Consider the following 15104-nt stretch of genomic DNA (forward strand, 5'->3'; position numbering starts at 1 on the left):
ATCCATAGATGCTAAAGTAGTTGTCAATGTTGGATATCACACTTGGTCGGAGTCCACCATTTCATAATTGGATAGTAAGGGCAGAGTCAAATCGGGATAGGCCGGTATTTCTACTTCAAGAGCTCCGATTGTCAATGATACGGAAAGGCATTCGAGGGCATACACGAGCCAGTATGACCGGATCTGCGAGTGATTTCGAGAAGAGGATGGACCTTTGTACGAGAAAAGTCGATGAGTCTCTAGTCTTGAGGCAGTGCCTACCGTCATCCACGCACGATTGAGCTTCCCAGCTGTACGACGCGTCAGTATCGCACATGATTAGTGGAACCTTCCATACCTTTCAGATGCTTCAAAGTTATGAGACACAAAGCTTGTATGAGCTCTGTAGCAGGCACTCTCTTGGACGCCATTTCCATGACAGTCTGCTCCGCCTTTTTGAGTAGAACTCAGCAGCGGTCGATTCCTGGCTGTGGAAATAGTCATGGGTAGAAAACTGTAACATGAGTGACATAAAATTCCAAAGAAGATATTGGGAGCCATTGTTTATTTTCAAAGCAATATCTGGTTCAGCGAATTCTGGCAGTGGCTGGAGGTGGATCGTCTTCTTATAGACATCGACGGAGTGGTTGATGACAGGCAAGCCTGGATCGGGTCTTCATAAGCCTGGCATTAGCATAAGGTCCATTTTAATTCGTTTGAGAATAGAAAAGAAGACATTACTTTGTGGTAGAAAATATGTCGGAGGTCTGCTGTATAGACGCAGAGTCCAGAGTCTTCAGCGCGATGGATTCCGGACCTGGAAAGGTAAAGGGTGCTATGTCCCGTAAGGGCTGATCTGATCGTCTGGAATTCTCGGATTCTATTATGTGATCACTATGGTGATTGCTAGAGTCGGTTCCTGGTCTCTGTTGGATGGCCTCTGAAGCTGTCATGCGACTATGTCCGGTAGGTCAGTTCACACCGATGTCGAAGGTAATGTCAGCGTAACTTACGTCAGACGTCGTCGTAGACTTCTAGTGTCTGACTTGGGCTGGCCTCTTGGTAGATAATGGCATTGATCTCCAAGCCGTTTACAATAAGAGCAAATGGACCTCTCAGCTGTACATTTTGTTTTCTTACGTCTGCATCATGTTAGACATCTGAGCGTAAATTGAAAGGGAGTTGAAATGACCTGCATGGCTCACAAGCGTGGCGGGTGAGAGGCTTTGTAGTTGAGCTCTGAGGAGGCATGCTAGATATTAGTGTAGATGTTTTAGGTGATGGGGCGATGTGATAAAGTTAGTTTGATAGAGGGCTAGCGGTCGGGGCGGAATAAAATAACCCCATATTTCCTTTGAGTAGCCGGGGCCATGTTCCTCGATCATGACATTTGTTGATGAGCTAAAGATGTCCAAAGAACGCTAACCTCTTCACAAAAAGCCCAAACGATTCCCCTGATAATGAACGTAGCGGTAATGAATCTAGCAATGATATGTGTGACGCATTGTTTGGCCTCTCAGTTATACCTCCTTCTCCATTCCACGCAATAGCCTCTCCGTCTTCTTCCATCGGTCTGGCTTGAAAAGGTCTGGGCTATGATCCTCCTTCCCCTTCTCAATGGCATAATCCAACGCTGTTTTCCCATGTTTATCACAGATATCCAGTGGTATCCCCACTTCTTCGTAAAGAAAACGCAACACTTCCTCAGTCAGAGACCCTTTTATAGAAGCATGATGGAGAACGGTTCGACGTCGCTCATCACTAGACGTCAAGCTTACGCCTCGTTTCATTAGAGTCCGAAGTACTCTGTCTGAAACTCGGTGCGATCTGGCTACCAGATGTCCCAAGTTCAATCCTCCTGCTGTGGTAAAGCTCGGGTCTGCTCCATTTTTGAACAAAAGATCCAATATTTCTGGGTCATTCTGGTGCTTACAGAGTGCAAACGCGCTCAGAAATACGGCCATTGGATTCTTCCCTGCTCGATCGAAATCATTGATGCCACCGACCCTTTTCAGCAGATAGCTGACGAAATCAACATTAACAAAACCGTGGTCCAATAAGTGATGTAGTAGATTCTGACCAGAATTGTCTTTCGACTCCAAGACCCTTTGCGATAAAGAGATTGGAATGCGATTTAGGATTTCTTCGAATATTGGCAAGTGACGTTTCTTTGCCGCATAATGCAAAGCGTTGAGTCCATCAATATCTCTTTCTGTCGGATCTGCACCAAGTTCGAGTAGCTTGGAAACAAAATCACCATTCCGGCTTGCAACGGCGAACTGTAGCGGTGTCTTGTTCTTCTCTGTACGCAGTGAGATTCTGGCACCTTTGTTGATGAGCTTTTCGGCGACAGACTCAAATGAGTACTCCTTCTGCGCCGCGATGTGAAATGGAGAGATTCCGAAATCATCTTGTGCGTTGACGTCTACGTCTGGGCTATCCAGAAGGAGGTCAATGATCGCCAACCTCGTTTCTCGTATCCATTCATGGCTTGAGGCAAATTCGTCTTCGTCTTCATCATCATTCAAGCCGATGTAGTCAAGGATGCATTCCACACGATTTTCCGGTTCGTTCCAGAAGTCCACTATGCCAGGCCACTGCGGTCCATATGCACTCAGCTTCAGTGCCAGGTGCAGCGGCGTCTCACCACTCTCCGAGCGAAAGTTTGGATTGGCGCCATGATCCAAAAAGAACTTTGTCATCCGCTGACTACCAGTCAACGCAGCAAGATGCAAAGCTGTCAAACCTGCCTTTGTGGTGGGTAAGTCTAGAGTAAGACCCATGTCACTATCCTTCAGTGTATATACCACTTTTCCGTCTTGAAACTTCGGTATATATGTGCGTCTGGTCACTGGTGTATCTATCGGTATGCCAGCGTTGATGAAGGTCTTGGCAATATATTCACCGTCAGCCCTGGCATTGACTGTGTAGTGCAAAGGAGTCATGTTATCGATGTCCGGTTCCAGACTCGCTCCTCGGTCCAGTAGAAGCCGAACGCATAATTTCCAGCCGTTAATAACAGCATAATGTAGAATGGATCTCCCTTCTCGGTCATGTACGTCGATGTATACGCCTCGCTCTATGAGAGATCCAGCAATGTTCTCCATATGCTCATATCCATGCTTGCTTCCTAGTAGCAACCAATTGCTAGTAATTTTGGAACCCGATGAAAGAAACCTATCCATGCAGGGGGGCTTGATGACGGCGAGATGACTATGAAGCGTCATGTATTCCAGCGAATATCCCAGCAGCGGCTGAAGCTGCACCCCGGCCTTGTTAGGTTGCAGATATTCTTCTAGCTTCGAGAATTCAACATCAAACATTGGAAATAGAAGATACGTAACACAGATCGTTGCGATTGCCGCATTCGGGCCCTGGCGCCAGTTGAATAGTCTTCGTTTCAAGTACTCTTTCGTGGTGGAGTGGATAAGACTGACACTGTTGTCTGTTTTATCTATTCTCACCAAGCCCGCGCAAACGGAGACTAAAATTTCAATGCCTATCAGGCTCTCCCTGTCGATGTTCGAATCTGCCTCCTGGAGTATGACTGCTATCGGGAGCTCTTCAATCTTGAGGGGTCGGTTTGCAAATGTTAACCATGCCAGAACGTCCTTGGCGATTGCGGCTTCTTCTTCAGGTTGGCTCTCTATCCTTATCATGGTGTTATTATAGGCCTTGTCGTATGACGATGCACCGGTTGAAAGGGCAGCCAATGCGCTCTTCAATGAAGTGAAAGACATCTTTCCTCTAAGAGACTCGAGATGCAGATGAGCAAGAAGGAACCTGGACTATTTTAGTTTCCATTGATGGCCATGGAGAGAAACGGGATGAACTCACATTCCTCCACTAGCGGCAATGATGGAGTTGGAGATGACACCCGCAAGCTGCTGGTCACTTTTGACAACACGAACAACCTTCGTCATATAGTGATCGAGGTATCGACGTAGGTCTGCATCCGGTGCATGCACTTCGAGCCTGATATCCTCTTCCGATACCAGGTCGTTGACGATCTCAGGGCTATCCCGAGAGGTCGCCAAGATATTCGCTCCTGGCAAGAGTCTGAGCTGATCCATAACATCTCTCCATACAAGACACTCGTCAAGTCCGTCAATAACAATAAAGCATCGGGGATAGAAAGAAGTCATCGCTTTCAGGGCCTCTTTGATCTTTGGAAGTGAAGGTCGGTTACCGATACGTTTGTGCTCCTTATACATATCCTTGATAGCCTGTGGTAGACAGCTCGAACACTCAACCAGCTTTCTCAAAACACATGATAGAATCGTCCTGATACTTTCATTACTTTGTTGCCGAAAGTCGCAGTAATAGTAGGCTATTCCAGTGTTGCTGTCATTGCCGAATAGATCTAGAAGACGCTGGATCGCAATAGAGGCTAGGAATGTTTTGCCTGCTCCTGGAATACCCACGCAAATCAAGCGCCCACCCTTAGCTGTTAGCCATTTCTGAAACTCCCGGGAAACAAGCAGCCATTCGCCAGTCCCCTCTACGTGTTGATCAAAGAAATCGCTTTGACGGAGGCTATGGTCAACTGTTCCAATCCAATCGAGGATGTCATCTCGCTCCTGTTGATTGGACCGTTCACTGAGATAAAGAACTCCCTGTTCGATTCTGCAGGCCCTTTGACTATGATGATGTTAGCTGTTTAATTTTCAGATCGGATATATAGTACATACCTGGATACCTGCTGCCTCAACGAGATGAGTAACTCGAGGTAGAGCAACATTCGTCCACGGGATTCTGGAATGCCGCTCTGGTCCCAGGTCAATCGTTTGAAGGGTTTCTTGAATTTTTGCGTTATGGTCAAAGGCCTAGCTTTAATGTCTTGATACTTATCAAGATTTGATAGAAGGTCATTTACAAGACGGGTAGACTCGTCAGCGATCTTGTGGAGTCTTTCTTGGTCCTTGGTCTCGGGTCCACATTCCGATTCCAGGTCGCGAATATCTTGAATGACATTTGAAAAGTTTCTAAGGCTGCCAACCAAACGCATAAGCGGATTTGGAAAGATTTAGGCGGGATTGACTTACTCTTCTGATATTGAAGCGTATTGGCGAGGGGCATCCTGGAATCTTTTACTGGCTTGTTTGACAAGATCGAGAACTGTAATAAAATCTCCTACACTGAAACCGAAAGACATCGTGCCTGTAAGAGGTTTAAGATGAAGAGGAGACTTGGTTTGAGAGAGGAATGCAGACAACTTGACCACCTCTTTAATTATTGTGAAGGAAGATGGTCTATCACAATGTTAGAGCCATGGTATGATGTTTGAGCCTGAAATGCAGATGCATGTGTTTTAGGCAGCAATGTGGCGTGGCTGTGTTATCACAATATGCAGTTACAATTGAACAAATTACAATACCACGGGCCAAGCCTTGTTCATGTGGAAGATATACATCCAATTAGTCGATCTTCCTATCCTTACATTTCTTTGTGATAGATAGGAATGAGTACCCCTGCCTAACTACAGGTCTCTTTTCTTGCGGTTGAGATTCTTTTGCGAAGCAAGTCTCAACTTGCAAGGATTGCATTGCTCCCTACATTCAGTTGGGTATCACGCATCAATTACATTACATCCAGACGATGCATTGGAAAGCCGCAGCGCTTGGAAAGGAAGTAAGAAGTAAGGTGCTAGTTGCTAAATGAATTTATGAGAAATAATACTTACACATTCGTGATCTCCGTTAGTGCAACGGTAGGTGCCGCGTTGCCGCGTCCCCGCTGACGACCCATGTGGCCGCTTACGTCGATCTGTGAACGTACAGTAAGTCCTGAGTCAAAAGGAAGGAGCTCCAGTAACCTGCTGACTCATTATTCTTACTGGGATCTTATTCGAAGCTATACGAGGCTGTCGGCTGCCGCGATCCGCGATCATTCAGTATAGGGTATGGTTACCGTTGCACCTACCTAGCTGTAGTATTTCTGGTTTGAATTAAGCAGTCGGAACCTGACTATCAATTACTGCACCAGAACCAGTTGGCGCTATACCAGTCTAGACCCTGGAACAACTCCACCAGGTTTACACCAGTGACCTGCTGTAAGCTGCAGACACCTGCGCTTAGCGGAGGGTATCTTTTCAATTCTCGCCGATCTTCCGCACATGTCGACTTCCATGAAGCCAAGTCGGACAATCTTCTTCAACCGTTGCTAGAGAGTAAAGTTCGCTCTTGAGGTGCAGGACTTCAATCTTCTCATTACCGCTCGGGCCTGGCCAAGGCAGCCATGCCCACTTACTCAAAGATTACTACCTGCCTGGTGAGTTAATATGTCAGTCGATCCATGTATGATCTCAACCAACTGCATAACATGTTGTCTCAGCCGGCTTTAGCGAGGTTGCGATTTTACGGGACGTGGAGCCTTTTCCTGATACGGTAGTCTTGCTCCAGTTGACTATCCACTTTAGCGTGTCGAGTATTGCCTGTTGGTTGTCACCCCCAGGGATTGTCAAACAGTGACAAATTGCCTTTCTCCTTACAATCCACGGGGCTGGGTGGTGCTTAGATGAGTCCGTGCCGTATCCGTACATTGAGGTATTTACTACATAACTTTACTGTCGGGGTCTGTTAACCATTTTCCCCCACCTACTCTCATCCATGATTTGGCCTCGACCCGATTGAGATGAGCCTTTCATCGATGGCTCCGGTCTACTGGGACCCGATATCCTTATTGCAATTCGAGGGTGCCTTCGGGTGTCTGGTCATCACTAAACGAGGTTCCCGGTGTTTGTCTTCGGGTATCGATCGTCAACGAAATATTCGCCAGGCGATTGCTCGGCTATCGCACGAGCGGCCGGAGCATGCGTCCATTGCAACATTGGAGACCTTGGCATCTCTGTCTATGTGCGGACTTCATACGTCCTATCCTCCGCTACTTTCAAACTGGATAAAAACCATCCGAGCAGCCAACACGCATCACCAGTATTTACTCCAATTTGACTTAGCGGATCTACGTGGAGATTTGAATCGGTCGAATAATCAACTCAACCAGCTTTATCATGAATTTGACATTGTGAACGACAAGTTGAATAATGCCGCTGCCATGGCATCTAAAACGAACACACAATTGAAGTGTTTGATGCTGGAAAAAAGAGATCTGGAAAGGCAAAATACAGTCACTACCACCAAGCTATCGAACGCCCTTCAACGTGAGAAGCAATTGCAGAAGGAAATAAGCATAATTACGGACAGTTTGAGTAATTGTAAAAGGGATGCTAGTCGCCTGCACGACGAAAACAGGTCTATAATGGGAAGGAATGATCTATTGGTAAAGGAAGGGGCCACCAGCCAAGGAGAGATTGCACGGCTTAGCATGGCGTTGAAAGACTCGGAACTTGGAAAAAGACAACTCGAAGAACACCTGAAATCCCAACTCAGAGACCTGGAATCACAACTCGGAGCTAAAGATGACCGCTTGGCACGTTGTAGTAGAGAACTACGGGAAGCGCATACGCGCAATGAAGCCCAAGAGAAAGGCATTGATGATCTTGAGACTATTAATGCTAAGCTAAAAGAACAGCTGTCCAAGACGTACGGGCATAGACTAGAGACTTGGCTTTCACATTGTAAGCTTTATATAATTGAGAGGTGGATACGACTTCTCGGCCTCATAGCCACATGTAAGATATAGTTGATCAATGTTGTTGAATCGTCACGTTCGAGTGATGGGTTGAGTTCATTAAGTGATTCGATACGTCGCTAGCTCTAACAGGCAGCCCATGCCGAGAACATTTCCTTCTATGACACAAGATACATGTACCTGTGCGTGCGTTCTTCAGACCGATAACGCGCCAAACTGGAGATCAGAAGTGGACGCCGTATAGATCTGATCAACTCAATTGACAGTCATAGTTGAGACTTGCACCAGCTGATTGGGGACTTTCTAGAGCGGCTGACCCTGACCCCTGTTAACAAAGTCCTGTGGACGCCGCTGACTGCAGAACTGACCCGATAGTTCCGACTGCCCATGGGTGGGTTCTTTGAGATATGTATAAAAAGATGACATGGACCTTCTAAATTCTATCTTCCCCAAAGCATCTCCAGTCTACCCACCATGAGGCCGTCAATTATCGTTACCCTTGCATTGTCCAACCTGGTTCAGGCTCTGGATCTAACTAGCCTCACCCAGTTCTTGATCCAGCGGGCTGATGCCGAGTTCCCCACACTGAAGGGAATGGGTCAGGATATCTATGATAATCCTGAGTTAGGCCGCGCAGAGTTCCACGCTCACGACCTCGCTGTGAACCATTTCTCGTCCTTACACGGCTGGAAGGTCACCCCACACGCCTACAGCCTGGAGACAGCATACTCATTCCTCTTTGAACACCGTCCCGAAGGCTTTCACGGCGAACTCAAGACCATTGGGATTCTAGCAGAGTACGACGCACTTACGGGGATCAATGGCGGATCAGCACATGCATGCGGGCATAACCTCATTGCCACAAACGCCTGGACCGTCGGTATCCTCGCCAGCCAGGCTTTGGTTCACTACAACATCCCTGGTATCTTACAAATTGTCGGCTGTCCCGATGAAGAGAATGCTTCAGGCAAACACGACCTTGAGGTTAACGGCGCTTTTGACGGCTTTGAGCTTGCCTTTATGGCACATCCGACGTCCGCTAGTTCCGTTCAAGTCATGGAAGGTCGGATCAATTCATTCTACACCATGACAGGCGCCACTCACGCCGAGGCTGTGAAGAAGGCGTACAGTGCTATGGTTACCATTGACCAGATCCACGATGACCTACCTGGCACTGGCTCGACTGCAGTCAGTATCGCAAACATCGGCGACTACGCTACCAATGTCGTTCAGCAGAATATAAGCCTTGGTTTTGCTGGAGCTGAAAAGCGCACTGTGCAGCAGATCGTATCCGAGCTCCTCGGTAGTGGCAACTTCCCGAAAGTCAACGCTACGATTACGGAAGACCAAGACGGTGTCGTGCTGGCTGCCCTGGGGCCTGGCGGTCACGCCTCTGAATCCACCAGAGGTGCACTGGAACTTACCACCGCAACCTTTGAAGCACTCTCTGACGATTCGTCGATAACCTATTTTCTACCTGGCAACACAACGTTTAAACAGTACGATATCACCTGTGATATGCGCACACGCTATACGACCGATTTAGCGCCACTCGCCGAATTTGTCGACAAGGCTATAGGGTCTCTAGCGCACGGCGTATCTCATGATATTGTATATCCTTCTCTCGAGATCATTCCGTCACTGGCCAACGCCTTTGTCAATCTGATTGAGACACCAGAGTATGGGTTGACCGATTTCGTCATCGGTCCGGATATCGCTGCCTCTACCGACGCTTCATGGTGTGAGCTTCCCGTGCTCGACCCTGAAACCCACGAACTTCTTAGTGTAAAGAGAGCTGTTCTGCATGCAAACTACAGAATTTGTGAGAAGGTTCCAGGAGCTCTCTGCGCTTTCAATCACGAGCCTCTGTTTCATAACGTCTCTGGAACCGACTTCGCTTATGACCAGACTAAGATCGTGGCCAGAGCCGAAGCTCAGCTTATCATCGAGGCGCTCTCAAATGACACGTTTTATGAGGAACTTACTGCACTTGTTGTCTAGTTGCACGTTCAGGGCTGGGAAAGCTGCGCGAACAGAGCTTAGTTTCACGGTTGAATGGTCCGATGGTGTATTTGTCAGACAAATGGCTTTACTTGGTTAGACTCAGTAAGCGGGAACTACCAAGCTCGGAAATACAACTGCACTCTGCAGCCAGGCAAGTAGAATAATTGTCAGCAATTCCATTCTATTTTATGAATTATCAAGCTACTGTAGATGTAATAAATGGCGCTTCCACTCGCTAATGAGTCCGAAGCATTTATATATAAGTCGGTGATTGCGAGTTGTTCTGGGTCTCAACTGCATCCTCCAAAATTATTACCCCACGATAGGCATTAACCAATAAACACGACACACAGAGTCGAGTTTTGCAATGAGAGCCCTTGTTTTGAATACTTCTTCCTCAGAGGTAGTGGTGGAACATGTCGCGCGACGAACCCCAAATCCCGGCCAAATTCTCATCCATGTTCAAGCAATAGCATTAAATCCAGTGGACGAGCTCTATGTCACAAGCCCCATCGCGACCCAGGAGAAACGGATCATCGGCACGGACTTTGCTGGCGTCGTTATCGAAGCTGCAGCGGAGATTGCGGATCCTGATGATGCTCGCGTCAAGCCAGGCGCGCGGGTGGCTGGTTTTCTACAGGGCGGTACGTCTCTCTAGTGCGCGATGTAGCTTATAAGACTGACCATTGCATTAGCCTGCTCTGTGAACGACCGTCCTGGAGCTTTTGCAGAATACATTGCCATCCCGTACGACCTTGTATGGGCCGTTCCTGAACGTATCTCCCTAGAGGAAGCTTCGACAATAAGCATGTGTGGCTTGACAGCTGCTCAGGCTTTGTTCGTCAGATTGGGATTGCCGTCCCCATTTTCGAATGCCACTTCTTCACAGCTCATTCCAGAAGGTGATAAGCCGATCAATATCTTCATTTACGGTTCCTCCACTTCCGTCGGCTTGTACGCTGCACAACTGGCACATATCGCTGCAGCTACAGCTGGTAGACCCATCAAGCTTATCGGCGCAGCAAGTTCATCAAAGCATTCCATGCTCCGTCAAAAGCCCTACAGTTATGATGTGCTAGTCGATTACAGGGATAAAGATTGGGTTGAAAAGGTGAAGAGCGCTACTAAGGGAGATAGCGTGGACTTTGCGTTGGATTGCATTTCCGAACGTGACACTGTGTACAACACTCATGAGACCTTGGCTCCCTCGGCAAAGTTCGCTGTCATTCGTGGCCCAGCTGGCGGGGAGTACGACCCTACGCAGATGTCGGTCAAGCCCATGTATGGTGCTGTTTGGGAAGGGCTTGGAGTCGAAGTTGGATACAATGGTAAGCAACCTGTCTTTCCTTTTCCAGTAACGCGAGGTGGGCACATATTTCTGACCACTGGAATCCAGGATCTGTTCTACCAGCGAATCCAGATGCGCATAAGTTTGCGAAAGAATTTTACAATTTTCTTAGTAGCACGGGACCATCAGGTAAGGCGAAGCTTGAGGCAAATCCGGTTAGACTTATGCCCGGGGGTCTCGAGAGAGTTGTCCCAGACGGGTTCGCTCTCTTAGGTAGTGGTCCCGTCAGCCAAAGAACAAAGCTCGCGAGAATCGAGGAGTATATGCGCCCGATTAGTGGTGAGAAGTTGGTCTACAAGATTGGTTGATAGTCCGGTTCAGGTTGGTGGGAAACACGAAACGTAGTTCACAGAGCCTTGATCCATAATTGTCAACAGCAGAATATAGTCCAATTGATCAAACTATCGAGACATATCCCCATCCATCTACCTACCTACCCAACGTTCTTGTTCCCCTTCTGTTACTCAGGTGCTCATGTCGGTAAATGTTTCAGTGGAGAATTGCCCACTCAGCAACTGTTGCGCCGGTACCATTCTTGGCTCGGACCTCAGCAGTACTCAATGCCTGATTTCCGACAATGAACAGCGACGCATATCTAGCCAAAGGAACGTGATTCTGAAGAGTCACGTTGGTGCTATTGCCAGTGGGTATAACAATCTCGTCCAGATCCGCTGTTTTGACGTCATAGGGAGCCGATTGAACGACTTCCTTGGAAAGTACTACATCATAGTCTGAAGATTCACTGAGGGCCCTAACTGGATCATCAAGTGTCTTGTTGTGAAATATGACCGTCGCGTTGACTGGAGGAGCGTCTGCCCAGTTGAAGTAGAAGCCTGTGATCATGGTTCCAACCTTCTCTTCAGCCATTGAGACTGTTATGTAGTTGATTTCAGCGGCCTTTGAGGGTTGCCATTTCGTGGAAGTAGCTCCGTCTACCGCTCCCATGGGGAACTGGCCTGGCTCGTATGCATTAGAAGACTTTACTGGTCGGCATTGAGCGAGGTTGCCAGCAATAGTGTCGTTAGTCCCTATTTTTCGGTTTCGGATAACGACAGGCTTATTGAAAGTGAGATGGTGTAGTGAAGGATCTTCATGGCTCCCAGCGTAGACGTTGATACTCTTATTGGCATACTGACGATCGGCAACATCGAGGGGCTCGGTTGTAGGATGCCGCTGGATAGTGGTATGAGTGTAATTTGACCATGCTGATATAGGCCAGCCACGCCAATAAAAGGTTCGGTACCTCAAATATGAGATCTGGGGTGGCAGATTAGGCATGACATGCATACCATCGTCGGGCAACAGCCGCAATCCAAGGTATCCGAAGATCGTCACCTGGTTAGCACCACCGTGTCCAGTAAGGAAGGGATAAGCAGGATGCGTCCCGCCGTTGGTCGTAGCGTTGTCTATCAACTGTTCGGAAAGTTGGTAAAAAGGTGCACGTGTATAGGGCTTGTAGGAATATTGAGCGTATGTATATGCCGAGCAGCCAGAGGGTGATAGCTCGTCAGCAACGATGGAGTATATTGCCCACGTCATGGCTGGTCCATCGGGAGACTGCTTGTTGGCGTACTGCTTAGTTGTTAGCATTTGCTCAGTAGAGTATTGATTGGAACAAGCCTTACATAGTCCAGGTCATTCAGCCCATCTTGGTCGGTGTAGTTATCATTGTAGCCAAGAGGAAAGGCAATGAGAACCACATCCGCCTGTTTCACAACGACGCTCCCGTTCATGGTCGTGTACTCTAGGGTGACGCCATTTTCTCGGATCAAAAGTACATCGGAAGCTTTGTTATCCCATGTCTTGTATTCAGACAGCCCGAACTGTTGGCGAAATTGGTTGGCCTGAATTAGAGTTTCCGAAGCAAGGGCCATGGTGAAACCACCAGCGTCAATATGGTTTGCGTACTCGTCCTGTTATCTTCTTATCAGTTTCTGGAAAGGGAAGGGAGCGACGATACATACCGGGTCGGTCATGTTAGTTATAGTCCAGGACGATCCATTAGGCTTGAGTAGATCCGAATAAAGAGTTGCCACCGAGTCATAAATTGGTAACAAACTCTCCTTGAAATAATCGGTATCGCCAGTTGTCACCCACTGATTCACCATAGATATCCCAATATCCCCATTCAGATGGTACTCGTAGTCCCAGCATGGACCAGTAGCAGTACAATTGCCAAACCGCCCACTCGTCCATGGATATACAGCTGCTGATGCGGAAAAGTCGGTGTCGTTCTCAGAACCAGTAAATGAAGTGGCGATATTTGCCTTGGCTTGTTCATATTTGGCCACGCGGTAGTTCGTTATACGCTGTGCAGCTTCGGGGTGTGACGTTGTTAGGCCTGGTTGCATGAAGAGGTCTGCGTCCCAGAAGATCATTCCAGCGTATGAGTCAGATGTAAGGCCGCCTACGGAGATACTATCGACATTGACAGGGGCTCCAGATACCGCTTTGATTGCATTCTTCCCCACTGTGTTTTGTAGTAGGTAGTAGGTGTTGGTGACAGCAATTATTGCGGAATCAATGATGTACTCATCATCGGGCAGCGTGCCATTTTCTGGAAAGGCATAACTGTCGACAGAGTCATCTGGCATGACACTCGCCCATTCTGTGACGTGCGACTGAAGAGACTTTTCGTATCCGTTCTCCAGCGCCTTGCGTGAAGCTTCTTTGGCTGTCGTCTTGGGATCATCAAAAGCATCAGAAGACGCAGCTCCAACATATTTGGTGATATGTACAGCTTTCCCAGCCGAGAACGTGACAGGGATTGCTTGTGCCACAGACGAATCATTGGTATGCACATAGGGCTTGCCGTGTACCAATTGACGCTTCGACAGATCCAAGGATTTGGAGCCAGTAACTTGTGCGTAGATATAGGCGGTTACGTTGGCAATGCCAATTGGTCGTACAGCTGAGAAGATAGCTCCATCTTTATCTTCGCCGGATTCGACAAAGTCGGTGCGCACTGCTGAGTATCCATCAATCACATTCGCAATTGTCGCTTCAGAGTCAGTAGATGGGATAATAGTAAGATCCACAACAGCCTGATTGACATGAAGCTTGTTGGCGAACAGGCGGTACTTGATGCTGTAGGAGCCATTTTTGCCCTTTGGCGTCCACTGGTACGACCACTCAAGAACCGCAGCTTTGAAATCATATGTAGATGTGAAGTTGGAAATAGTTTGGTTATCAACCGTCGCGTCCAGATATGTATCGTCACCGAGGTCAAGAATGAGCCCACTCCAGTGAGGTACCCCGCTAATGACACTCTCCCAGCCATATTGCAAAAGCCAGGGAAAATTGGTTCCGTTTGTTCTTGGCTGGGCATCGAAAAATCCAGCAATGGTTGCAAAGGTCTGCCGTCTTGAGAATAACGGCCAACCATTAATGACGCCGCCTTCTTCGTCGATATCTATCTCGAAGAATGGTCCGACAGCTGCAACATTGATGCCCAAGTAGCCATTAGCTACTGACCCGCGAGCTTGATAGTGGCCCTGGTCAAGATTTGTGGTACTGAGAAGCCAATTATCCTCATCCCAGGTCACTCCGGAGAAAGACGTGTTGTAAACATTGTCGCTGGACTCAGCTGCAGAACTCGACGTGCTATAACGACGAAGACAATTCTCAATGCGATTGTGACTCTGGGAACCGGCGACGAGAATAGTAAGGAATGAAAGAAACCCGAGAGCTATCAAATTCCTATGCTGTTGAAAAGGTATCAGTAGAAGTCTTATATTTAGAAGTAAATCCGTGACATTGGGAAAAAGAGCAGCGTTGTCCAATGCGGTTCAGAGTGGAACAACACATCCTACACATACCGCTAATATCATTCTGTCGTCTTGGCAAGTGTCTTGGCAGGGTCACCCTCTTCTTCTATTCAATCGGCGCGATCCAGCTCCTCAGAAGCAGCTCTTTTACTGTGAATAAATACAATTTAATGTATGAAACAGACAGACGAAACGTAACAGGCAACCGGAAGGATCGGAAGGGTAAATGGCAGAGGAGCAAAAGTACTCGAAAGTGCCGCCAACAAGATGGTTTATGATGTCAGTACCAGTTCTGAGAACTTACCCTGAATACCCCGCAAAGTGGCTTGCATAATACGAGCCATTTTCCTCCAAGAGGTGCCATGCTCGCTTGACATTGCTGACATTGAGGGGCATTGTTTCCTTTCTCAATCTAG

The 15104-nt window shown here is 47.8% G+C and overlaps 4 protein-coding genes across 4 annotated transcripts; 2 read left to right on the forward strand and 2 right to left on the reverse strand.

Annotated features, from left to right (window-relative positions):
- Positions 1-993: 993 nt before the first annotated feature.
- Positions 994-5134, reverse strand: FIESC28_03400 (uncharacterized protein; the record flags this gene model as incomplete). The annotated part of the gene is made up of 7 exons (XM_031157549.1): positions 994-1121; positions 1185-1231; positions 1406-1433; positions 1913-3762; positions 3817-4620; positions 4671-4970; positions 5025-5134. 7 exons carry the CDS (start codon positions 5132-5134, stop codon positions 994-996), a joined length of 3267 nt encoding a protein of 1088 aa, XP_031018375.1.
- Positions 5135-8043: 2909 nt separating this feature from the next.
- Positions 8044-9570, forward strand: FIESC28_03401 (uncharacterized protein; the record flags this gene model as incomplete). Its single annotated transcript, XM_031157550.1, has 1 exon — positions 8044-9570. The coding sequence occupies one exon, from the start codon at positions 8044-8046 to the stop codon at positions 9568-9570; it is 1527 nt and encodes a 508-aa protein (XP_031018376.1).
- A 370-nt stretch (positions 9571-9940) lies between these two features.
- On the forward strand, positions 9941-11229 carry FIESC28_03402 (uncharacterized protein; the record flags this gene model as incomplete). Its single annotated transcript, XM_031157551.1, has 3 exons — positions 9941-10217; positions 10269-10901; positions 10970-11229. The coding sequence occupies 3 exons, from the start codon at positions 9941-9943 to the stop codon at positions 11227-11229; spliced, it is 1170 nt and encodes a 389-aa protein (XP_031018377.1).
- Positions 11230-11410: 181 nt separating this feature from the next.
- Positions 11411-15084, reverse strand: FIESC28_03403 (uncharacterized protein; the record flags this gene model as incomplete). The annotated part of the gene is made up of 4 exons (XM_031157552.1): positions 11411-12493; positions 12547-12834; positions 12886-14620; positions 14993-15084. The coding sequence occupies 4 exons, from the start codon at positions 15082-15084 to the stop codon at positions 11411-11413; spliced, it is 3198 nt and encodes a 1065-aa protein (XP_031018378.1).
- Positions 15085-15104: the final 20 nt, after the last annotated feature.

Source organism: Fusarium coffeatum (genome assembly GCF_003316985.1).
Source record: "Fusarium coffeatum strain FIESC_28 chromosome Unknown BRIP53273_contig_72, whole genome shotgun sequence".
Classification (NCBI taxonomy): Eukaryota; Fungi; Ascomycota; class Sordariomycetes; order Hypocreales; family Nectriaceae; genus Fusarium; species Fusarium coffeatum.